The 25,963-nt window shown below is 45.4% G+C and overlaps 1 protein-coding gene across 5 annotated transcripts in view; it reads right to left on the bottom strand.

Moving 5' to 3' along the window:
- LOC121294716 (A-kinase anchor protein 13-like) overlaps positions 1-25,963 on the bottom strand; it is a 76,496-nt gene that overhangs the window by 15,414 nt on the left and 35,119 nt on the right. For 3 of the 5 annotated variants that reach the window (XM_041218750.1, XM_041218751.1, XM_041218754.1), the window contains exons 9-18: positions 18,068-18,155; positions 14,307-14,446; positions 11,513-11,778; positions 10,111-10,161; positions 9,477-9,539; positions 7,378-7,552; positions 7,168-7,267; positions 3,557-3,599; positions 3,262-3,385; positions 1,591-1,753 (exon numbers count right to left, since the gene is read on the bottom strand). In XM_041218750.1, coding sequence (XP_041074684.1) covers positions 1,591-1,753; positions 3,262-3,385; positions 3,557-3,599; positions 7,168-7,267; positions 7,378-7,552; positions 9,477-9,539; positions 10,111-10,161; positions 11,513-11,778; positions 14,307-14,446; positions 18,068-18,155 — 1,213 coding nt within the window. The remainder of the gene's footprint in view (positions 1-1,590; positions 1,754-3,261; positions 3,386-3,556; positions 3,600-7,167; positions 7,268-7,377; positions 7,553-9,476; positions 9,540-10,110; positions 10,162-11,512; positions 11,779-14,306; positions 14,447-18,067; positions 18,156-25,963) is intronic. The other 2 variants (XM_041218752.1, XM_041218753.1) reach the window with 2 other exon arrangements.

Raw genomic sequence — 25,963 nt, 5'->3', positions numbered from 1 at the left:
GCGTGCGTCAGAGAGACGAGAGGACAAATAAGTGGGGCCAGTGGAAAATTGGGCCCCTTTCACTGTGTCTACCGAAGACGACTGAAGGAAAATTAAAATACTAGAAAAACAAAGAGTGGAGCAGCTTGGTGGACTCAGGGTGATGCAACAGGTTATTAAAAACAGCTCAGCTGGGCTGGTTTAAACACTGAATACTGTACAAAACAAGGACTCTCCACACGCTCTGAGCAGACACGAGCCAGGCAAGAACAGGTCTATAGCCAGTCTGGCATCATAATGCTTTTTAATTTAAAAAAGGTAGAAATTATGTGATTTAATTTCTGCCTATCCTCCAGGCACTCCCTCACAAAGTGTAAAAACAGACAGTATCCTGGGCGTTACTTGTAAAATCAATGTTTAAATGTTTCACTGCTCCTCCTCCAGGACCTTTCAGTACTATCCAAAACAACTGCAAGGTAGTAATCGAATCAGATACTGCAGGGCAGACCCTCATCTCTAATCGCCATTGCAAATTCAGCTCCTTGCAAATTTACATATTCTGTTGTTTTCATTCCAATACCTTCATAGGTGATCGTAAACGTTTTGGGAGGTAACACTGCTGCCCCTCCCATAGGAGCCTGTGACAGGAAGCTCAGGGGTGGGTGACACACATCCTGTTGTGATGACACCCCTGTGTATCTCTACTCCAGAACAGAGCACCTGGCAGCACCAAGGCAAGTCTTTACTGTCAGCTGGTACAGCTGCTCCTAACCCAACGTGCACAGCAGTGGTACAATGCGATGGACTTTTGAAACCACCATTCACTGTGATGCAAACCTGAGGCAATGATCTGTCACCATGTTCAGCTGAAGTTGTGAAACCGATCATGTATAAAAACATACTGTTCTGCTCAAAGCATCCCCAGTTATCAGTACGCAGCTCTAAATCAGCACTTCATCTGAGTTCTGTTCATTTCTCCTGTACCTTGGTAGGGGTGGTGTTGCATTACCTCGATTTATTATTGTTAATTCTTTTAAATTGCTACACTGTTTGGAAGCCAGCCAAGCTCTCGCATAGGAATGCAAAGGGGAAGTTGCCTTGTCTGCATTTCCAAACAGCAACACCAAGCAGCGTGTGAATGAAACTCTACGGGACTGTGACTCACCACAGACCGCACCGAACTTCTGGGAAAATGACCACGCAAATTGCTATTTAGCAGGGTTGGACCAGGCAGGTTTGCCGCGCACCTCCGATGGCGTCGTTTGATTTCAGCCCACGTGTGGCAGGATGTATGGTGGAGTACATCACACTGCTTCGCTGGCTGTGCAGTGCCTGCTCTGTGGATAAACACAGGGCTCTGATCTGTGGCGGTCTGTGCCCACCCTGCCAGCATGCTGCAGTACATCACACTGCTTCCCTGGCTGTGCAGTGCCTGCTCTGTGGATAAACACAGGGCTCTGATCTGCAGCTCCCCCAGTGCCCACCCTGGCAGCATGCTGCAGTACATCACACTGCTTCCCTGGCTGTGCAGTGCCTGCTCTGTGGATAAACACAGGGCTCTAATCTGTGGCTCTCTCAGTGCCCACCCCAGCAGCATGCTGCAGTACTCACTGGTGCACAGGTAGGCTTCCTTGGCATTCACTGCTTTACTACACTGGTAGCAATGAGCAGAGGGTACAGAGGCTGTAGTGCTGAACATGTGTCCATTCAGGGCTTTCTTGTCTTTGTCTTTCTCTTTGCTGTCCTTCTCTTTTGTCTTCTCTTTATCCTTTTCCTGTTCCACCAAAGAAAATTAGAAAACAAAATTAGAAAAATAAAAAATACTAAACAGTTGCAACTGCTGAATCTGAAAGGCTCTTCAACCTGTATGCTGGACTGTCATCCTATTGTTATAGCCCAAGTCAAGTGAATCCTCTGCTGTTTTCCGTTGTACAACTATGCCCAAAAATTTAGCATCACCTTAAATTTTAGGGTTGAGAAGAAAAAAACCTACATGAATATAATTTAACATCATGTAAATCAAATAAACTGCTCAATGATATTGCAAAAATCTACCGGAAGCCATAATAGCAGTACAGTATTTCATGTTAGATTTCAAAATGTCACATTTTTCAATTTGTCAGTTTTTCGCTAAGTGTATGGAAAACTATAAAGCCGCAGGCAATTCAATATGTTAACATAACAATATTCACTGGGTTTCAATCAACTTTATGAAGCAACATGAGTTTGTTCTGCAGGGCGATGCAAAGCTTTTGGCCGTAGCTGTACAGTTTGATTTAGTATGGCACAGACCAACTGCGCAGCTGTGTGCAAAGAAAGAATATTCTCCTCTAAACAGGAAACCGAAGGCCTGCCAGAGTAGGGGAGCCAGGCTCATTAAACAAAACTATCTCAAAAGAAAAAGGGCCTTTTGAAAATAACTTGAGCAACACACAAGACACGCACAGACAAGACACACACACAGACAAGACGCACACAAAACAAGCAAACAAACAAAACACACAGACAAGACATACACACACACCCAACCTCCACAGTGTGGACTCCCATCTTCTTCACTGTCCGGGACTGCACACTGTAAAACTTCTCCCACAACATAACTGGCAAGGCTGCTGGTCTGAAGCCAGACCTCTACCTGCTGCAGCTACACAGCGAGACACGAGTTCCCATGACAGTCGAAACCAGCAGAGGAAGTTAGGGATGAGATGTAGGGGTTGCTGTGTTTGCTTCTCTCTCTCTCTCTCTCTCCCTTTTCTCAATCGTTCTTAAAGACACAGTGTGCCCAAGTGAGGCTTTTACTACGTTGAGTTTCTTTACTAATTTTAAGCAGTACTGCACAAAACAAGCTAAAAGAAAATTGACCAGTAATGTGTTGATTTATAATCTCTAGCACAACCCACACCCAGAGCCCTATATCCACAAGTACACAGACTATGTATTCTCTAATACCTATAGAAACACTGGCCCTTTAAGCAAACAGCCACAGGAAGCCAAGTGCACCGCAAGACAGATCATCCTGTTGCACTTCCCCTCAGATCAGCTCTGTGTTTGCACTCTATCTACAATGTGGGCTCTGCGCAGATAGCGTCTTCATTACGACAAGCAATGTCCTCAACTTCCATTTACACAAAGTAGGACAAAAACGTGCAGTTTCTTGTGAAGTACAGCGAAGCTGACTAATGTGTACTGGAAAGCAGTGCATATTTGTAAACACAAAGCGACACGGCGGCTAACGGCAGCTCTGCTGCAAGGCCCAGTCTGGCCCCGGCTCCTCACACTCACCCGGCTCTTCTTGCTGGTGTACATCTTGCTCTTGAGGAAGCTGAAGGTGCGACTGACTTTCGTTCCACTCTTACCATCCGAGTCTTTTCTCAAGGGGCCGGGGGGGAGGTCCTCTTCACAGATGCTTCAAATGGAAAAACAAGAAATAAATCAAAAGACCTTTCTCTTAAGATAAAAGCCCCCAATAAACAGCCGTATTTTATGGGGCTCGACACTACGCAAACCACTCCTGTGTTCATCAAGGCAGGCATGCTACACATCGCTGGACACAGCTGGTTCCTGTGGAGGGTCTTACCTGTGTGCGAGGGAGTTGGAGGTGCGGCTGGAGGCTCTCGAACCTGGAGGAGGAGTACAGCAGTGTTAGTCAACTCTCAGGAACACAGAACAGCACAAGCAGCTGCCACATGGTGCATTCCAGACAGAACAATGGGAATCTGGGATTAGAGGCAGGGATACATGGTGCATTCCAGACAGAACAATGGAAATCTGGGATTAGAGGAAGGAACACATGGAAAGGGCTTATTAGGGGGACACATCTTCGTTCGTACCAGGACATAAAGCTGAAGAGCCAAGTCATTTCTGCTCCATTTTCACACTGACTTGCTGTCATTCTGGTTTCACACACCCCCCCATGTGACTAATCAAGCAGGGTATTCCTGTGCCCCCACATCACTCCAGTGTGTCTGTCTGTCACACTCGCACAACCTTCTTACAGGAAGAAGATTGCATTCTTGCATTTAACTGCAAACTTTGCAAAGAATGTGCAGCATGGAAGTGACTGAGGAACTGCTTTTAAAACCCCCACCTTCTCTTTTAATACTTGACAGACAGACTAACCTGGTACAGCTTAATGAACATTTTCAGGGTATTAACAGACACACATTAGCATTCCACATGTATCTAATGAATGCTGTTCATTCCTAGCCCTGTATACAGTACAGCTCTGCGGTGTTGAAGGAGTCACAGTGTAGCCTGCAGGGACATGGTCTTGTGGAACTCTAGTTTATTATTTTCACGGTAACCAAGTAAAAACAAAAAACAGCAGCAACCTGAGGCGCAGCTGGTGCTGCTGTGGGTGTGTGCTCTAAAGCACAGCTACAGAGGACAAGCAATCCCCTGTAAATGAAAGCTGCATTCACTCAGGGGCTGGGCCAGACAACGCATAGATAGTCCAGATGTAGGGCTGGACTGTTCTCATGGTCTCGTTATCCTTCTATCCTTTTTAAAGAGACAGGCTGTAGGTTATTCAACAGCCCTCAGTGCTGCCTGAACTTCCCAACAGCCTCTCTAAGAGAGGGTTGACAGGTAAGGGTCATAGCCTTGGTCTGCCTGGTCAATGCTGCCCTTCTCCACTCACTGTGGAAACATCCGCTCAGACTTAGAATTAATAATAATAATAATAATAATAATAATAATAATAATAATAATAATAATAATAATAATGACAGGCTTCTTGCACCATTTAGCACAGTGGTAAATGTATTTGAGTTCTTATCATTAAAATTGCCAAAAAACTAAAACAAAAAAAAAAAACACAACTTAGATCTCTTAACCACCAAAAACCTGAGCTCTGTTCAGCTGCTAACCACTGAAGCTGCGGGTCTTTCTTCTATTGCAGCAAGAACCAGACAGACAGTTCCTTCAAGCAAGCAAAGTGACCAAGTGTGTGAATGTGTGACTGAGTGATTGTGCAGGTTTGCAATAGTACTGCAAGTTCCCCAGGACACAGCGGCAATCAAGCTTTAATCCAGCTCTCAAACACCTTCACTGATAACAAGCTGTTCCAGCAGACATGCTGCGAGAGTGAAGCTCAGCCTCACTACTGCACCCAGGCACAGGAACAGGAAGCTGCTGAGGAAGCACATTCTTTGACTTGCCAACAGAGGTGACCATGTAAAGCAATGTACTGAAAGCAGCAAAAACAAACAAACACTTCTCCAAGCACCATCGCTCTCATTATAGCAATAGGATCCATTTGTGACTGGGCACCCCACATTATGTATTCATGAAGTACAGGGTACACATAAGGAACAGGGTCTACAAACAAGCGTAGTGTTTTGAGAAAGTGTGCACACTTGTTCTAACCACAAGATGTGTTTAAATAAAATCACCAGGAAACTGTTTCGAGTTTCGTAAGAGGAGTCTGTGCTTGTGTGAATCTGCACACTACAGTAGATCACTGTGATCTGGCTAAGATCATGCAGTCTGGCTTCTTGAGAACAAAACACATCTCCAAATGTATACAAAGAAAATACATTGAAAATGAAGAAACGTGAGTTAATAGTGCAGAAGGGAATATAACATTTAAGAAAAAACTGAAAAAAAAAAAAAAATGTATATATTTTTTTGAATCCCAGTTGTCAAAATATCAGAGACCTGTTTTTTGGCCATATTTAAATTCTCAGGTTTGAGTGTGTGGACTGTCACTGCCCAATACATTGAAATCCATTGCATGTTACAGTACAGCATTAACCCAAAACACTGCTAGTGGAGACATGACATGACAAGCACAATTAGTGCTTTAGGAATGGGTTATTTCATTCAAGGGTAAATTCGGATTGGTCAACAACAGAAGCACATTACACCAAGCACTGTTTTTATATGCGCGCGCGTGTGCGTGTGTGTGTCTGTCGCTGTCTGTGTGCACGTGTTAGTCTGTGCATTTGTGGGTCACTGTGTGTGTCTGTCGCTGTCTGTGTGCACGTGTTATTCTCTGCGTTTATCGGTCACTGTGTGTGTGTGTGAGAGTGCACGCGTGTGTGTTTACTTACTGCCCGGCTCCTCCTCATCACTGGATGAAGAGCCAATTGAAAAGACAGTTTTAGATTTGGGGAGGAGCGGAGAGATGTTGAAGGAGAAGGAGATTATTCGTCTCTTTGGTTGAGTCCGTCCCTGGGCTGGGATTTCCGGTAAAGAGCAGAAAGAAATCAGAGCACAGGCTCGTTAAAACAGGAAAAAGGGCAAGGTGCTAGCAACCCACACCTCACTGCATGTGCAAAGACATCACTACAGTGAACCAGACTGACTGACTTAACCCTTTAACGCTAGCAATGTGGAGTAACTCCAAACAAACTGCTCCACAGACCCAGCTCCATCACACCACCCATGTTTGGCGAGTTGTGTTGCCTCTATGAGGTCACCGACTTCAGTGCAAGAGCAGGTTCAGGTAAACTGCCCTAAAGTAACATTACTGTCATCATGAGATTGCTTTACAACAGCATGCAAGCCGGGGAAAAAACACAACCACTTAATAAAACAAAAGCAAAGCTGACACTGGCCAGGCACAGAAACGTGTGCATTGAGGTTTGCAGCAGGTACTTCTGAAAGTCTCCGTTTCAAACTCTAAATGGTTCATTTCGGCCAGACTCCCATTTTACAGCACTGTTTCAGGGCCTCGGTTTACAGCCAGCGTGTCTTCTCACAGAATATTGCATCTTTAAACTGGTTTAAAAGAAAATTATTTGAATGTGGAATTCCATCCATCAGAGAAAACAGGTAAAAAAAAGAAAGCCTGTAGACCCTTAGTGGCACAGGCACAAAACACAAGCACCTCCCATTAGAAGATCAAAATGAATACAGACAGTGGACAGGGGAAATAAACAACCATCAACTTTTGCAGCTTCAGAAACAAGCACAGAGCTAACCTGTTTAACTCTCTGCAAGACTTGTGCTACTGCCTGCCACCTAACAACCCAGGCTGCTAACCCTGCAGAGCCCCTCTCCCGATCCCTGGTGTGCACCAGCGGTGGTGAAGGGCTTGCAGACGTGTGGCTAACCCTGCAGAGCCCCTCTCCCGATCCCTGGTGTGCACCAGCGGTGGTGAAGGGCTTGCAGACGTGTGGCTAACCCTGCAGAGCCCCTCTCCCGATCCCTGGTGTGCTTGCAGGCATGTGCGGGGATACTCACTGTCCAGTCCAGACTGGTTGATGGTCAGCAGAGACACAGATTTAGTGAGAGGGTGAGAAGCAGAGTAACTGCACACCAGTGGAGGACGGCGATCAGATTTCTGGGGAAAACAAACAAATACAGACATTAATAAATAAATATACCTGGCAGTCTTAATCTCTTTAGTCTGGATTTCCCTTGGCATTAATTATGCATTGTAATGATAATGACCTGGCTGTCGAAACTGCTGCTGTCCCCCAGGTCAGACTCTTGTTCCTCCTCAGTCAGAGACACCAGGGACCCCCTCTCCCCGCTCTCCACTAGGGGGGCACTGCAGGGGACCCTGCCCAGCGTTGGGGAGTTCTTCCCCGGCTCACTCTCCGCCACCAGACCCTCCAGACTGTAACTAAACCCAAACGAACACCAAAGATTAAGAACATGAGAAAAAGGAGAGAGAAAGGGTGCAGCAACGCAACAGACACATCAGTGCAGGCTTGGGACAAAACCCTGCATGCTATCATTGCTGTCTCGTGTAACTAGATATCTATCTGCTACACTGGCTTTACCAATTACAAATCAAGAGTACAGCGTGGGGAATTGCAAGAAAGTCTCCTTTAAGAAGATGAATACTGAAAATGCTTTCCAGCGTTGTCTAAAAGCTGCATAGTAAGCATGGAAAGGTGGGTTTAAAATACTGGTCAGCTGCACAGGGTTCGTGTGCAAACATTGAAATATATTCAATCATCTTTTCTACTACTGTGGAAAGCTTGCAGCACAGATTGACAACTTAAGGGTCTTCACATTAGGAATCCACAAAAGACAACAAATGGTTATTACATTATAAACACACACAAAGACAAAACCAAGACTTTGCAGCCATGCACCAGCAAACCAGTGCCGGAGTGTCAGGCTTGTTATGCCACCCCCACCCCCATTGCCCACACAGAGCCATCGGAACTCAGGGGACGAGTGGGAGAGGGGTGGGAGACAGAAGGGTGTGTGTGTGTGTGTGTGTGTGTGTCTCAGTGTGGAAGAGGTCATCTCAACTGCTTTAAAAACAGACAATTTCAACAAAAACAAAACAAACAAATCAAACAACCACCACAGCGGTGGCACCTACTGAATGCAAACCCATTGAACAGGGACTAACGACAGAGCAAGCAGGCAAGCACAGCCCATCAGAAGCAGCTATGCACAGCACAGGGAGACACACTGCTGAGCCCAGGGCTGGAGCAGCAGCAGCCCGATACCATGAGCCAGCAGCACTTCCTTTAGCAGATTTTTTTTTTTTTTGCCTGAAAATGACAGCAGTTACCCAGCAAAGCAGCTCTATAATTTCCAATTGACTGCAGGAAGCCAGCTGAAGAAATATTAAATAATAAATATTTATAAGCAGGTCCTTTGAGGGGCCACAGGCTTACTTCCAGTGTCTATAAAAAGCCCAGATATTATTAAATTTAAACATTAACACTACTAAACTCACCTTGTGTCATCCTGAGTAACACAGATGTATATGTGAGTCATTTTAATATTCCAAAAATGCTCACTTCATCTTGTTAAAACCCGACACCCATCACTCACCACGGAAACAAAACTGTGATCTCCGTCTTTCTGTTACAGCAGAATGACTACAGGAGCAAGAAGACTTCCTTTTTACTGACTTCAAATCCTCAAGATAGACCCAATCAAACAAGCAAGGCTTTCAAACAGGTTTTCTGTAAGGCTGTGGTAGAGTTTGACAAAGTAAAAAAAACTCTGCACAAGCCTGGTAAATCACGGATGTATTTTGCACAGCGTATAGCTAACAGCACTGGGTAAACAGTAAAAATAATTTGCATAACTTATTATATGCAAGGCACATTCTTAATGTTTCTTTTTAATTATTTCTGCAGATAGGAAGGGACTGCAAGGCAAAAGGGAAGGGTACGAATGAGCAACACGGGAGCAGAGCTATGCTCATGCCAGCTCACACACAGGGGAGCAGAGCTATGCTCATGCCAGCTCACACACACACACACAGGGGAGCAGAGCTATGCTCACGCCAGCTCACACACACACACACGGGAGCAGAGCTATGCTCATGCCAGCTCACACACACACACACACACACACACACACAGGAGCAGAGCTATGCTCATGCCAGCTCACATACACACACACACGGGAGCAGAGCTATGCTCATGCCAGCTCACACACACACACGGGAGCAGAGCTATGCTCATGCCAGCTCACACACACACACGGGAGCAGAGCTATGCTCATGCCAGCTCACACGCAGCACGGGTCTCAACCTGGGTAAGCAGCAGTGCTTTATTTCTATTACACCCTACCTTCTGTGACTAATGTCATCGGAGACAGGAATGAATGGGGCGTCGGAGGGACACCAGCTCATACTGGCAGAGTAGAGAGAGAGAGAGAGAGAGAGAGAGAGTAAGGATTAGGAGAAGGAGGGTTCATGGGTTGTCATGAATACAGAGTGATTGATGGACAATAGAGACCAATTGAAACATGATATGGTTCTTATTCTTGGAGAGGTTTAGGCTTCTTCATGTACACTAGGAGGGGGTTTTAAACCAGAAGCGCATCCTGTACTGGGACTGACATGAAGACATGACTGTCAGTAATGCATCATAATCACTTCCAACTTGTTTCCATCCTCTCTCAAATACTGCAGTAAAAAAGCACTTTGCTATTTACGGATTTATTTATTTGTGTATTCATTTATCTCTATGCGTCCTATAGTGTTTCCAATAGGCCAAACTGCCATTCCTGATACTGTGGGTGTTAGAATCTATTTATGCCTGCTTTGCCTTTCCTGCACTTCACACATGACAGGACCTGACCAACCATGAGGCTCCCAAGAAATACATTTTCACTGAAAAGCAACCCTCTCCCTCACTCAGAAACGTTTGCACTCAGCAGTTATATATTATTTCAGTAGAAATGGAAACATCTTGGTAATACCTTCTCCTATGAATTGGTGACTTCTTTACAACATCGCCCCCAACTCGCACGCTGAAAATGAATGATGGAGAATGATCAGCGGTTACGCTTAAAGTTGCAGTGCACTGTAGCCATTAGCAATGCCAGATTCACGAACCCTACAATGCACAAAACAGCGATGCCAGACTCATGAACAACACAATGCACAACACAGCGATGCCAGACTCACGAACAACACAATGCACAACACAGCGATGCCAGACTCATGCACAACACAGCGATGCCGGCAACAAATCTCCAACAGAGCGGATTAGTCTGCTGATACCAGGCTGTTGTATCCTGAATTACTAGGGGTTTTAAACCTAGATTTTCATCTTTTAACACTGTCTTGAATTACTTGATTTAAAATGACTGTCTATCACGGACATGCATGTTTTTTTTAATGTATTGCATCTTTAGATTGTTACTTTGTTAAATCAGTTGGAATTTGCTGTTAAAACTGAACAGCCTAACTCGGATTGCAGTCATTAATCTGTACCGACCTGCAGCTTTCACAACGGCACACAGTTACGAAGTTCAAGTGAAGTGTTACTGATCATGATGTTAGCAGAATAATAAAAGAAAATGTTATGCTCCCTCTTGAACAGAGAATGACGAGAGCATGAGAAACGCGAGGCGTTAAGCAATGATTGGACCTGGTTCCACTGACAGCGTGGGTGGATTCACATCCTTCTCTAAAAGAGTTCCCTGCCCAATGGGAACCAACAGCTGTTTACAGCAGAAACATAAATCAAGCTGCTTACTAGAACTGAATACAGTTAAAGGACCAAGTCCTCTTGATTCAGTGCTCTGTGCAGAAACAGGAGCAATCGAATACTACAGATAGAAGAGTGAAGAGAGCCTTCAAAATCAGAGGTGATCAGAGTGATTCACACTGAAATAGATTGAGCTGGCCCATTTCACACACACACACACACTGAACATGGAGTCGATTCAGATCGAGGATGCAAGTTCTTCATTCAAAGGCTATGATTTTCATTGTCCAGTGTAAAGTGTAACTGACTGTAATGTAATGTTGCCTGCATGTGAAAGAGTGTATTGCAGTAGATTCAGTAATGTATCATTATTAGTAAGAGCTACAGAGATTGGTGTTTGCACTCATGGCTCCCTTCGCAGTCGCTGTGCTGTTCCCACACTCATGTTCTTTTCCCTCAACAAGAGGGACTTCAATTTCTGAACCTTCACTGCTCCCACAGCTGCTGTATTAACCCATACACTCCCCCCAACAAAGGCTTTTGGGAATTGTAGTTTCAGACAGTGGTGTAATGTAGGGTAAAGCCGAGAGGAACTCTGAGCAGCACGGCCTGGTCCGATGGACGCTGAAAGGCAGTGGAAAGGGGCTGCTTTTTGTAGCCACACGCACCTGCGCTGGTTCATCTCGCTCTCAGCCCCTGCGTTCTTGCCAGGGCCCCAGCTGTGCCGGCGGAATGGAGAGAGCGAGCGGATGGAGGTGCGGAGGATGGAGGATCGCACAGGCACGTCGGTGAGCCGGTCCTCCTCCTCTTCCTCGCTCTCGCACCGGCGCTCTGGGGTGGAGGTGGGCGGGCCCGGGGTCAGGGGCTCGTCTGTCGAGGAGCAGGACAGGGACACCTCACTGGTGCTGTCTGCTGCCAGGATCTGATCCCCCTGCTGGAAGAGGAATACAGCATGAGAGAGGATCACACACAGCTCAGGAAGACAAAATAATAATAAAGAAAAACCCAGCGGAATCTGGGCTGTGAAACTAGACCCTGTTCAGCACACAAAATACACAGCTTTGAAGTTCAGTGAATTCTGGTTTGTCCAGTCGCCAGTGGCATTGAAGGGCTAGCAAGACACTGTACTGGAACTCGCCCAATTAAAAGCACAGTAATTAAAAGTGATTTTAGTTGGTTTGTTAAAATATTGCAGCAGCCCTTCAGCTTTTCCCATCATCTCTGCAGCTATTACTACATCCTAATCTAACAAAAACATGCTGAAGTAATCTGCACTACCCAAGGATGTTACATAACACACAGAATGCATGCATTGTGAAATTTTAGAAGACAACAAGACTACAGCTATTCATTAAAGTGCATTAGCAGGCAGTTTGAATGGATACAGTGGCTTCAAGACAGTAATCATGCCAAATTTTACAAGGATGGATGGAAAGAGCACATCCAGAGCACATGACTCAGTATGAGATCATATGAAAAACAGAACATTTCACAGCAAACTGCAGCCACTGCATTAACATTGGAAAGCGGTGCCCATGTTGCAAATCAACACATCCACAGTGTTCCAATGTCCAGTCAAGTGTTAAAGCTATGCTTTCTCAGGGTCCTCTATTGCTCAGTATTAAAGCAATGCTTTCTCAGGGTCCTCTATTGCTCAGTATTAAAGCAATGCTTTCTCAGGGTCCTCTATTGCTCAGTATTAAAGCAATGCTTTCTCAGGGTCCTCTATTGCTCAGTATTAAAGCTATGCTTTCTCAGGGTCCTCTATTGCTCCGTATTAAAGCAATGCTTTCTCAGGGTCCTCTATTGCTCAGTGTTAAAGCAATGCTTTCTCTAGGGTCCTCTATTGCTCCGTATTAAAGCAATGCTTTCTCAGGGTCCTCTATTGCTCAGTGTTAAAGCAATGCTTTCTCTAGGGTCCTCTATTGCTCAAAGTGTTAGAGCAATGCTTTCTCTAGGGTCCTCTATTGTTCAAAGTGTTAGAGCAATGCTTTCTCCAGGGTCCTCTATTGCTCAGTGTTAGAGCAATGCTTTCTCCAGGGTCCTCTATTGCTCAGTGTTAAAGCAATGCTTTCTCCAGGGTCCTCTATTGCTCAAAGTGTTAGAGCAATGCTTTCTCCGGGGTCCTCTATTGCTCAGTGTTAAAGCAATGCTTTCTCCGGGGTCCTCTATTGCTCAGTATTAAAGCAATGCTTTCTCCAGGGTCCTCTATTGCTCAGTGTTAAAGCAATGCTTTCTCCGGGGTCCTCTATTGCTCAGTGTTAAAGCAATGCTTTCTCCAGGGTCCTCTATTGCTCAGTGTTAAAGCAATGCTTTCTCCGGTGTCCTCTATTGCTCAAAGTGTTAGAGCAATGCGTTATCTGATTAAATAGGTCATGCAAAGCTGAGATCATGAGGTAGTATTAAACTTTACAGATGCACAACATGTCATAAGAAAGGCAGAAGCAGGTTACTGAAACAGAAAATCAGGGATTAGATTAATATGGAAAATCCTATTCTGTTTACACCACTTCTAGGTGACCTCTGCAATGCACAGCTGTGTTCTCCCCGACCCAAACAAAGTGCTTTTAACATAACCAGGCTGAATAAAGTATGAATTTCATATACACAGGCCTTATACCGGGTATGCGCCTATAGGGTTAGTAATAAACCCGGCCACAAGCTAGAAACAGGGTTAGCTGCTTCATCTAACAGGATGTGGCTGAGTGCAGCAGCCAGTGGAGCTCAGGGGAAGCTGTGTGGTCTACACTTCTAAAAAGCCTGCTTCTGTGTCTGTCAGCAGCTTGTGAGCTCACTGTTGGTTTAGTTGAGAACATTACAGTTAATAAAGTAGCGAGCGAAAATGGAAACACGATGACGTCACAGCATACAGTTCTTAACTCTTCCTTCGCCTGGTAGTCAACAGCGGACCACAAAGAGAAGCTTGGCAAACTATTGGGACTGAAATGAGAAGAGTACCCGTTGAGATCAGTGCTTCAGTTCTAAAAAAGGCAGCACCAAGCCATTCTGCAGCAGGAATCTCTCTGTCTGATAGACACGTGTGTGATTCAGTGCTGAGCTCAGACAGGAACACACCTCAGCCTCTGCCTGTGAGTGGAATTCTACCCCGGGAGTCCTTACAGTGCAGTGTAGCTGCAGTAGCTGGAGCTCACAGGACACACCGACATGCACAGACAGAGGGGTGGGATGAAAGCCCTGTATTCACGTGTTCTGTTAAAGAGAACACTGTCACAGGGCCCCACCAGGAAATGCTATTGTGACACGGCCTGAATTTCTATTGCATGAGCTCAAACAATGGAGAGACACATTCGTGCTCCAACAAGCAGGTCAGTAAAACCTCACCTTGTGCGAATTCCTCACTGCCTTGTTTCTTCCGCTAACCACGTGAGGACCAAGCAGGGAAACTGTGACAAAATCAACACCCTGCCCAGCAGTGAAGACCATACCTGCTCCAGAGCTTACCTTGCTGAAGACATGGTCACCCCCGGCGTCTGAGCCATCAAACACGTCCACATCGCTGCCCAGCTCCCTGCGGACCGGAGACACCCCGGGGGACGAGGTACTGTCCACAGACAGCTGGTCCTGGGAGGACTGGCAGCATTCTGGAAAACATAACAGACCAGGAAATTAAATTAGACAGACAACCTCACCGATACAATCAACAGAACCCCTGGGTTTGAGGAGGAGGGTACAGTCACATGCTGCTTCATAAAACTCATGGGTTTTTACTGTATGTTTTTTTTTTCTTTTTTCAAGGAATGGAAGCTATTTATTTTCTCCTCAAGTATGTTGGTTTCCGCCTCCAAACGCAGTACAGCAGCAGTATTGTTCATTCTGGCACCAAAACATCTGGAGAAAAGCAGTAACAGACAACTGCACGCGATCCCTCAATCAACAGCCTCAAGGGAACGGAGGATGACACATGCTGCAGGTTAACCACTACCTGCGGGGACCTGAATCAGATCAAAACACACTGAGAGCCAGCTCAGATCTGGAATCAAAACCAACAACATGCCCAAAACACATGGAGAAAACATTACTGCCCCTCCAAACTGAACTATCCCATGCTGACTCGTCAGTATCGAAAGTGAACGGCCGTGCAGATACCACCACACCCGTTACCAACGTGCCAACTGCACACAGGTTTGTTCAAGCAGTGCTTTAATTAGCGGGACACCTTGAGAATGAAGGAGAAACACAGGCCCTCAGTCAGGCACTGCTGAGTAACGCCCAGGCTGCAAAACTCACAGGACAGTGTGAGGTTGAACATCTATCCCAGAGTGCACAGCAACAACAGAAACATCTTCACAGCAATGCTGTGAACAGCAGCTTCAGAACACAGCACTTCAAGAGGCAGCTGGCTTAAAGCACAATAACACATTCTCAGCACATTTCGAGATATGAGAGTGCTTTTTCTGGTGCTTGTTTGTTTGGGTTTAGTTTACTTTTTTTTTGCATGCGAAGCGAGTAACGTTACAATAAAAAAAAAAAAAAAACACACCACCTTACCAGGCGGCACACATAATTTCCCTCGCTCCCCATCACATCTTAACATTTTATTTTTGTGTTAATTCCAACTAAAACAATTGCATTAGAGTACAGAGAACAAGGAATATCTGTAGGAGATGCCTTGCAAATGCAGTAAGTAAAGCACCACACTTTCATGCTTACAGTATAGGAAGAAAGACCAAGTGATAATACAGAACAATATAAAAAACACGGGGCAGCAGCTCTTCTACAGCTCATTAACACCTGAAGAACAATTCTTCATCAGGCAATGGCAAGTCAAAGTACAGCGATTTCTCTAGCAGAAGAGAAGGGGCTCCAGCTTCACAATCTCCATTCTGCCGTTTGAGGAACCCCTAACCAGGGCCTTCCCAGATTCCATTAATAAACCCACTGCGTTATCTGCTTCTGCTTTATCAAGGCTACTTCCGCGTGCTCGGGACAGAGCTGCTCCGGCCCTCCTGCCTTACAAAAGTAGCTTTGTTTTGCTCTCTCGCTTTCCTCAGCTTGCAAGCGGGAACAGTAAATAAATTAAGTTGTTTCATTGCGCTGCATAAAGGATCTCAAAGGCAGCTCTCTCTAGGGCGGGAGTATCTTGCTGTATGGAGGGTCTTTTCAAAGTCAGAAGGGCCCATGGACACACTAGTGTGTGCGTCTGGCAAGGCAGAGAAGTCTTAACTGGAATGTTTCTAATACCACGTTTCCATGAACCACATGACCCGGGTACGTGCTCCAGCTGTCCCCCCACATGACCCGGGTACGTGCTCCAACTGCCCCCCCCACATGACCCGGGTACGTGCTCCAACTGCCCCCCCACATGACCCGGGTACATGCTCCAGCTGCCCCCCCACATGACCCGGGTACGTGCTCCAACTGCCCCCCCACATGACCCGGGTACATGCTCCAGCTGCCCCCCCACATGACCCGGGTACGTGCTCCAGCTGCCCCCCCACATGACCCGGGTACATGCTCCAGCTGCCCCCCCACATGACCCGGGTACGTGCTCCAGCTGCCCCCCCACACCTCCGGTTCCATGTTTTTAATCGACTCCAGTTGGCTCCAAAATCAGGCAGGAGCACCAATTCTCTGGTCTGATTTCACTCCTTGGGCTGGCCTGAACTGTGAAGTCTAAATTCGGGCTGGGAGGAAATTACATCACGAAATCAAAAATGTTGTACTTGGCGGGAACATACCATGTAATGGGACATTTTGGCCGGTATTAAACTCGGCAGATGTGTTATCTTGGAGGACTGACAGTTTTTGAATTGCCATTTTTCACTAAAGCACGATCACAAAAGAAAAATGCAATGCAGCTTTCCATTTATAATCTTTTAATTCCAAAAAGATTAAAAAAAAAAAGTTTATTTAATGAAATGTGTCTGCTAAAACAGCATCTCATTCACAGTAACGTGTTATACTAGCATCAACAATGTCACTGCAGCAACTTGGGGGGAAAAACAAAAGGCGGCCTTCTAATCAGTCTGACTAGCAAGCACTGGTAAAATCAGCTCTATTTTATATAGAACTCATTTATTTGAAAGTTTTGTTTATGGGCTTTGCGATACCTGCACCATGGTTGTCTAATAATATCTACAGCATTTCGACAATAACACCACCGTGTAACAAATTTTTTTTTTGTTCCTGGGTAGTAAGTGTTATTTCCTAATTGCTTATGCCTCAAAAGTATAGAAAATGGCTATTATAGTATTTACAGTATAATCGTAAATCTTGAAAAACTACTCACTTCTAAATCTTTTGTAGTCATTTTTGTATTACTTTAGTATAAATACATGTTAATTTGGATTCATATGTTGTTTTTTTCTGACTTTATGTGAACAAAAAGACACACATTTGCCCGTTTTCCCATTGGAAATAGTGATATTTTGAAATATCACTGTCCTGGTCACAATAGCAAAGTTTGTGGGGAATAATAGCCATTTTCTATACTTTTGAGGCATAAGCAATTAGGAAATAACACTTACTACCCAGGAACAAAAATTGTGTTACATAGTGCAATCAACCATTTTGTTACAGACTTTCTAACAAGTCTGGCACAAACAAACAGGCGCTGTTTACAGTTTCTCTGGGTTTCTGATCGCATCCAGATTTTTGAAATCCTTCGACAGAAATGTTTTCAAGCATAATCACTGCCATTCTCATATCCACTTTGACATCTCACACATTATTTCCCTTGTCCAGCGTTTCGTTCTGCATACTAGTCTGCCAGAGGCATATGTACTGCATGAAAACAAATGCGGAAAGAAGATCGATGGATTTATCTTTTAAATCAGTAACAATTTGACCAATACCGTCTGCAGAGAATTCACGTCTTGACCTTTAACTCGCAAGTATTTCCTGCCCAACTCACGTGATAACTCGGGTAACTCAGAAAAGCATGGAAACGCCTCCTTTATCATCAACTCGATGGGTGAATTCAGAGCAATTGCAGCACACTCAGGTCGGCTCGAGCTGGCTGTCCATGGAAACGAGGTGTAAGAGCCCCCCCCGTTCCCACTCAGGTAACAGGCTAAGTGATAAGGTAGCACAGAAACTGAAAAGATAAACATCTTGGTCAAGTTGAAAACTATTTCGATAAAGGTCAAAACACCCTGTCGAAACTCGTCTCGCTAAGATAAGACGTTTCTTTAGCTGCACTTGGATTGGTTTGATTTCAAGTTCTGGTGAAATAAACCACCTCCGATCCCCTTTCTCCTCACCTGCAGAATCTGAACTCTGCTTCTCCTCCAGGAGACCAGGTACTGTGCATGAATCAATGGGGTACAAGTTCTCTTTCTCCCTGTGAATCTGCAATGAAACAAACAGAGGCAAAGGTAAGACACACATGCACAGCCGTCCATTACAGCACGCAGCTTTTAATCCCATTAAAATGACAACCTCAAAAATCCATGCAAAAGATTTCTGGATCGATTCAGCATATCCAATACATCATTTTCAGAACGCCACTGTACACAGCAGGAGCCATCCATCTGAACATGTGGTACTGAGAACAGACTGGGATCTCTGTCAGTGTGTTAACACAGGGACAAGCAACCGGTCAACATTCAGGACAGAGCTCAGAGTCTAGCTGCAAAGAGAAGCAAGTAAATAAATACTGAGGGGGCTAAAGAAAGAGAGGCAGGTTGTGTCTTCTCTGTTTGATCTAGGACCCACCCTTCCAATATCAGAGAGCCATTACACCCACAGCCAGATCACTGCTCATATGACCGGGCTGGTTTAGTAATACCCCACCCACACTGACCAGCACACACTACAGATGCTTCATCAAGAGCTCATCATGATGCAGCCCTCAGACTCCCGAGAACCAGGCCCTGCCCCAGAGGCTGGAGTCCACACACAGACTGAAGCCCATTGCAGAGAGATACCAAGCATACCAACCCCATGCGTACCCACAGAAGACCTATAGCACGCACTGGAATGTACATAGAGGGCACCCAACCTCTGCATTGGCTCGGTCCTCTATTTACCAGGCTAATGGAGATGCTGCCGATATTAAAATGTGCATGCAAACAAGAAAGATGAATGCATACAGGCCTGCATGAATTCAGCACAACAGAATAAAGCCTGTTCATGAAGATCCTCATTTCCAGGAGGCCACAGACACGTGGGCTCACCAGCTGCCTTGCAATTAAACCTGTCAACACTGCCCAGAAACACCAAGGCTCGCTTCCACTCCAATTGCACACCGATTGCACCAGGTCCTGTAAACATGCACCACCACCTCAGGCCAGAGAGGTCTCTTTACCCTTGACAAAGCCTAATGGTATGTTTAAATAACATCGAGAGAGAGACCTGACAGGTTATTCTTATACATCAGCTGTTCCGTCCCCTTTTCTTTGTCTGAAAATCTTGGATTGCACAGCTATTTCACTGGCAGGAAGCGAGTTGATTCTAACCCGCTCCAGACTCCACAGCAAGTGCACTCTGTAGTATTGATAAGCGTTCAGCCACAATGTAATAAACAGCTGCACTGCTGGAGCCCTCCAAGAACTCAACCCCCAGCAATGTCATTCGCTTGGAGGTTAAACTTCTCAAACCTTTCCTGTCTTTGTATCCCCTTAGCCTCCCAACTGGCATTACCATTAAGGCAACACTTGTTATCACGAAGTAAGTTTTATGTAGAAACTGAACCAGACTACAGCTAAAAGGGAATATGTGAAGGATGCATTTCTGGGATGGCACTGTACAGCCTCAGTTACCTGTCTCTGGGCACAGCCAGGGAGGTTTTTAATGAAGGTACAATTCCAACCTTACATTACATTTTCTAAAACATTTGTAAATGTTTTTCCTGCAGTTTCTAACTTGCTCTATAGTGCATTGTTAATACATTTTCAGGGATTGAAAGAAGACTCCCATTGCACAGCTGGTTGATCCACTCCTGGTTTTATTGTGAGTTTAATACACACTGTGGCTAATCAAGCTCACATTAAAACCTGGAAAACTGCTATGCAACAGTAGTTGTATTTCCATCCCCACATTTCACATAATCTATTATTCATTTTAGGATGCCAAGGGAGTATTTATAAAGAACGCCCTGGTAATGGTGTTGATAGTTTGCCGTTTACTGGGCTCAGGATAGAGATGCAGAATGCAGTTCTCAGGAGAGTTACAAAAAAAAAAAAAAAACACAATGACAGTGAGGGAATGAAATCACCAGCGAGACTCCGCCCACTCAGAATCAACGTCTCCTTTCCACTGGGGAGCCTCTTCCAGAGTTCAGAACAAGAAGATCATGTGACCTGCCCTTGAGCAACACACAGGCACACTGTGCTGTATTTAAATAAGCACAAAACTACAGCGCACAGCACTTTGTTGAGATGGTCTGGGTTCCCTTTCCACTGCCCTGGGTGTGGAAGAGTTCATTTCCCCCAGCTCTTGGTTAATTGTCTAAAAGCCCCTGGGAGGGTACAGCACAGGGCCCTGCACTGTTTAAAGCAATTCACAGCACTCTATTCATAGGCCTTCCCCCTGTCTGACTGCACTGCCTCAGACTGCCATGGCATGCGGGACAGGAACACTGCACTCTATTATCAGCACCCAGGCCTAACCCCTAGTGTGGACAAGAGCAGACAGCACTGAAGCAAAACACAGCCAGCTCTGCAGACACCCCCAGCCAAGAGCAGCCAGCACTGGAGCAAAACACAGCCAGCTCTGCAGACACCCCCAGCCAAGAGCAGACAGCACTGGAGCAAAACACAGCCAGCTCTGCAGACACCCCCAGCCAAGAGCAGACAGCTCTGCCCAGCCACCCAGATAATCCACACAGCCATCCCAATACAGGGTTCAATATCACCGGCAGTTTAGGGTAGCAAGACACATGGGACAGTATTCATAAGAAAGCAGCACGTCAGACTGCAATGCTCTTCCTGCTACACTAATGCTTCATCAATGTGCCCTGTGTGGAAAGGTGTGTGCAATAAGCAAAGGCAATGGAAACACTTCCTCTAAAGAGGGGAGGGGAGGGAGAGGGGGGAGTTCAACTAGCTGACTAGAATAATTCATTCTAACCCCATTATTTTGCACACCAGCCAAAAATAAGCAACAACTTGCCTATATAAATTATATATAAATTATTGTTGTGACCTTTTTTTTAGCATTTGAAAGTAGTATCTGCTAACTTCTTTCCCAGGATCTGGCTGTGTAGTTTTTATCATTTGAAAGTTTCATGCATAATAACAGCTGACTGATACAGATACAGAACATGGATGGATGGACACCAAGCACGGGAGATGGGCTGACACTAATAAACAAACAGAAAAAGACAGACCAGACAGACAGACAGACTACTATAAATAATGGCAGTTTCCCTGGGAATGTTACAGTTGCTAGGGCCCTAGAAACCATTTCAGAAATGTTTGTTTTCTTGGCTAAAACAACGCTGCAGAAACTGGACTCTGGTAAAAAGTGTGAGAATCAGTATTTCAAAGGCATGTTGCGTTATGAAGTCACTTGGCTCGCTGCCCATTTCCATCACACAGACCAGGCAAGGAGCCAGGGGAAACCGTTAGGGATGGACTGCCAGACTGCCACCTAAATGATCTACCACATAAATAACTCTGATCGGGCCAAGGGACTCCCAAACATAGGAGCCATCCGAACCAACACACACACACACACAGGAGCCATCCGAACCAACACACACACACACAGGAGCCATCCGAACCAACACACACACACACACAGCCATCCGAACCAACACACACACACACACACACACACACACACACACACACAGAGGAGCCATCCGAACCAACACACACACACACACACACACAGGAGCCATCTGAACCAACACACACAATCAGAACCAACAACAACAACGAGGAGCAGAGGAGAGGAGCCCCCTGCCTTAAACAGCAAGTTTAACCCTTTTCTTGTTTCCCAGTTTACAGAGCTGTCACTTTGTTTAATTGCAGTTTTAAGATGCTCACAGTGGGCAGAGTGCAGAGCCACTTAGAGATGGGAAAGGATCTGATGAGCAGAGATATGAGAGAGAAAGAGAGAAATGCAGCTCACTGCTTTGCACATGCTTTAGCAAACTAGAACTGATTTGAATTTCCTTACAAACCGTTTCATTGTACTGTTTTGAATACAGACAGTAAGGACGAAGATCTCAGATAAGATCATTCAAATTCTAAACATCTTGTATCATCACCTCCAGTTTACAGCCCCTGTTCAGCATTTCAACACCACACTAAACCCAATGAAAAAAAAAAAAACAAGGAGTTGTACTGTAAGCTCCAAACAGCTTAATTAACTCCTCAGAGACCGAACAAGGTCTTGTGCAAGTCTTTTGCCAACTCAACAAATCTGTGCGCAAACAACATTATTATTATAATCATCATCATCCAAGCACCTGGTGTCAGAATTCTGCCTCTCGACTGAACAGAATACAAAAGAAAGGCGTCCGGATTGATCTGTTTTTCCGGATGACTATCCGCCCTTCTTCCAAAGCTGTCTAAAAAGAAGGGAACTAGCCCTTCAAACAAACAATCCCCACCCTCATCATCCAGTCCTCTATCAGAGCAATGAGACACTGCTGTGTCTGGGAATCAAAAGCATTGTGAGGAAAGTTTCCGAGAAATCATCACCCACTTCAAGGGTATAGAAAGTGCTCTGCGATGTACAGAATTCCACCAGGTCAGAAGCAAGTGCCGTGTAGGACGCAAGGCATTTACTGAACTGGACCAGCCTTAAAAGAAACAGGAGAGGGTCCGTACCTTCAGCAGCACCACGTCCACAGCCCTGTCCTCCTTGGAAATGTCACACAGGCTGTACCTCCGCTTGTATCGCTCGTACATGTTCTCTCAATGGGGAATAAAAAGGCAGCCAATCCCAACATGAAGTCCAGACTAATAGAAGAGTCCCAAGTAAAGCAGTGCAGCAGCTCAGAGTCTCACATCTGTGTGGAAAATCAGCCCTCTGTCTCTATGTCACACACACACTCCCCCCTTTCTCTGTCTCTCACTCGCTCGCTCACTCACTCGCTCTCTCTTGCTCTCTCTCTCTGAATCACTGCTCTGAGCTCAGTTCCTGGTCAGCAGGAAAATCCATCTTCTGCGACAGTCCGATAACGCAGCACTGACATGTGACAGGTCCTCTTCCGATGCTTGCAGAATGACAGCGTTCTCTCAGTGCACTTCAGGGAGCCCTAGCAGAGCAGGAAGCTCTGCTACAGAGCAGATTTTCAATTCCACACCAAGGACTGCACATTTAATGCAGATTTCTCAGTTTACTTATTTGCTGGCTTTCACAGGCTTTTGGGATGAAAGTATTTTTGGATCTGTGATTAAGAACAGATTGTCCGGTCCTGGGTTGATCCTCCAGGTTTAGTTCACTGCCAGCACTGAAAGGTTTCATTTCCTCAGACCAGACTGCTCCTCCACAGCAGGCTCACAAACCTGTAAGCAGGCTCAGAAAGTCCAAACATTCTCTCAGCCCCAAATAGATACTACTGGGAATTAATGCGCAACACATTTTTCCATCTGCAATTCGGAAAAAATACATCTTTGAGATTATACGAGGAAGGTTCCCTCAAATCAGAGTCTGAAGGCAGCGAATGGAAGGCTTCGGAAATCCAAGCCACATTGGATTTGGCCAGTTTAATATGAAAAAAAAAAAAAAAAAAAAAAAGATTCTGGCTTTCTGACCAAAGTAGCTTTTTTTCTGGGTTATTCAAACATCTGCGGTCTGTGAAAAAATGTTTTCCACTTGCACAGAATACCCCCCCCCCCCCCCCCCCTTAACTTAAAAGCAGACACTTTTCTAAACACAAGCACAAACCATTTCCAAAGCACACTATCGGGAGTGTGATGCTGTGAACTGAAGAAATGCTCTCTCTCACATCGCTCACACACTCTGCCACATGGTTTACTGTTTTGAGGAGAGCGTCCCAGCCACCTCCCACCAGAGCCTGACCTCTCCCAGGATTAACAGTTCCATGTTTCCTCGCTCTGACAATGAAGCCGTTTCTATTCTCAGAAAGCGAATATTCAGTAAGTGTCCTAAAATAAAAATACCACTACTCCCAAAATAAAGTTTCAAATATAAAATGGACAGATATATATATTTTTTATATACAAGGACTGTTATTTATCTGTAGAATTATTGAAACGATATGCAAAGCTTCAAGTCCTGCTGCAGAGAGCAGAGCTGGCAAGGACATGCAACCCTTGAAGAGTAAATGGTTTCACTGTCGCACTTCACCACTTGATGGCACAGTGCACTTGGGGCGATTGAAAAACACTGAAACAAAATGCATTTGATCCTCTTCTGCCAGATTTGTATTTTGAAAGGATTAGAAATCGATTAGAAGCAACCACTGAAATAAAACCAAACTACACCGTAAAAAAAAAGTGGGGTGTTCTTTTTGGGGGTTTTTTGCGATCAATGAACAATCGAATGGCTGGCTGCAGGGGCCCCCTTTGACAGCAGTAAATGATAAGCAGTAAGGCTAGAAGCATGCGCTCAGTGTGTGTCTTCTGGGAAGCTCGCTGCAGATTTACTGAGGAAGCAATCGTTGCAAGCGAATCAAGTTTTGAAGTGAAGAGTAGCTAACATACAAGCGCCGATTAAGATGGTTCAGGAGTGCGATATGAAGCAGGCTGCACTCAGCACTGCTTATCCATTAGCCAGACCCATGCTTAACAAGGGGAGACGCTCTCCAGCAACTACAGTGTAGGAGAAGCCCTGCAGCCAACACTGGAGCAGCACTGTGTGAGCAATACATGGTGTGGTGTTACAAGACTGACACCGGGGGGGACCCATGATTTGCATGCATAAGGAATAGTCTATGAAGGGAAAAACAGCAACCAAAAGCAAGCCCATAATCTAGATGCATAGCCACCATAACAACACCACTACATGACCAGTGCAGGGAGCCCAGAGATTTTCCTAACAGCAGGTTGTGGCTGCCTGCCAGGAGCAAAGGTATAATCAGGAATGGAAATGCAGTTTAAAAATAAAACCAAGCCAACCTGGCCTGCCAGCAGAAGCACTGCACCCTCTGCTGGTAGCTCAGAGTATGTCTATCACTGGTGTCACACAGCAGCAGGTACTGCACATGCTTTCCCTAGCAAGTCTGGCTCAATGGCAAGGTAACAATACGCAATGGTTTCCCCTTCTTTATGCCCCACATTCTAGCTCCTCCAGTTTCAATGTGGATCACTCCCTGCTTTGTCCTCGAGTGTTGCTCATATGAGTGCACACCAGGTCACACAGCCAGTGAAACCGGTTTGTCAGCTCACCTAAAGGGAAACCTCAATAACAATCGCAGCTCAGCAACAGGGAGTTGCTGTTAACCCTTCCCCTTAGCAACAAACACAGGTTTCTAACCAAGTTACTAGCTGCACACAACTGTGTTCACAGCAAACGGCTAGACCGGTGCCCAAGAGCCAGGACTACCTGGATTCTGCTGAACTGCACGTCTCTCTTGAGTACTCAGGACAGGGAAAGCACAAACTTTCAGCTTCAGACACTGTACAGTAAAACAGGTCAACAATGGACCTGGCATCAAAGAGGGAGATCACAGAGCAAAGAGGGAGGGGGAACAGAAGCACCTCCTGGGTGTGAGCACAAAGCATGTGAGTGTAAAATAAATGATGCAGGTGTTGTCTGAGCAGGTAGGAGGTGGCACAGAAGGGAGAGTTTTGGGACTCTTTCCAAGAGTGTCCCAGAAACAGCAAATTAAACAATCTGCAACTACAATCATCCTCTCACAGATCACAACAGCAACAGTAACCTCTTGCAATGACAGAGGATCCAAAGAAAGACTGATCTTCAAGCTGCAAGAAAAACAGAGACCCAAACAAGCCTGACATCGAGCTGCTCATGGATCCCACACCTGTGTGCCACTCCATCTCAGGCTGAAGCAGATGATTGTAACTAAGAGCTCTGACCAGCGGCTCTTCCAAAACGTAAAGCGCTCTCAACTGCCAGCACTGCTCCTGGCTAATCCATTACACAGGACAAAATATACTGTGTGAAATAAACTGGACGCCACTCTGTTTGTTCTTCCTGTATGAGAGATTTAGCACCGAGGGACAATTCTGTCTCTCCTGGTGGGTCTTTAATAATGCAGTTTTGAAACACCTTTA

The sequence above is a fragment of the Polyodon spathula genome, chromosome 19, assembly GCF_017654505.1.
Source record: "Polyodon spathula isolate WHYD16114869_AA chromosome 19, ASM1765450v1, whole genome shotgun sequence".
NCBI lineage: Eukaryota > Metazoa > Chordata > Actinopteri > Acipenseriformes > Polyodontidae > Polyodon > Polyodon spathula.
The sequence above is the reverse complement of the archived record's forward strand: the minus strand, read 5'-3'. Positions and strand labels throughout refer to the sequence as shown.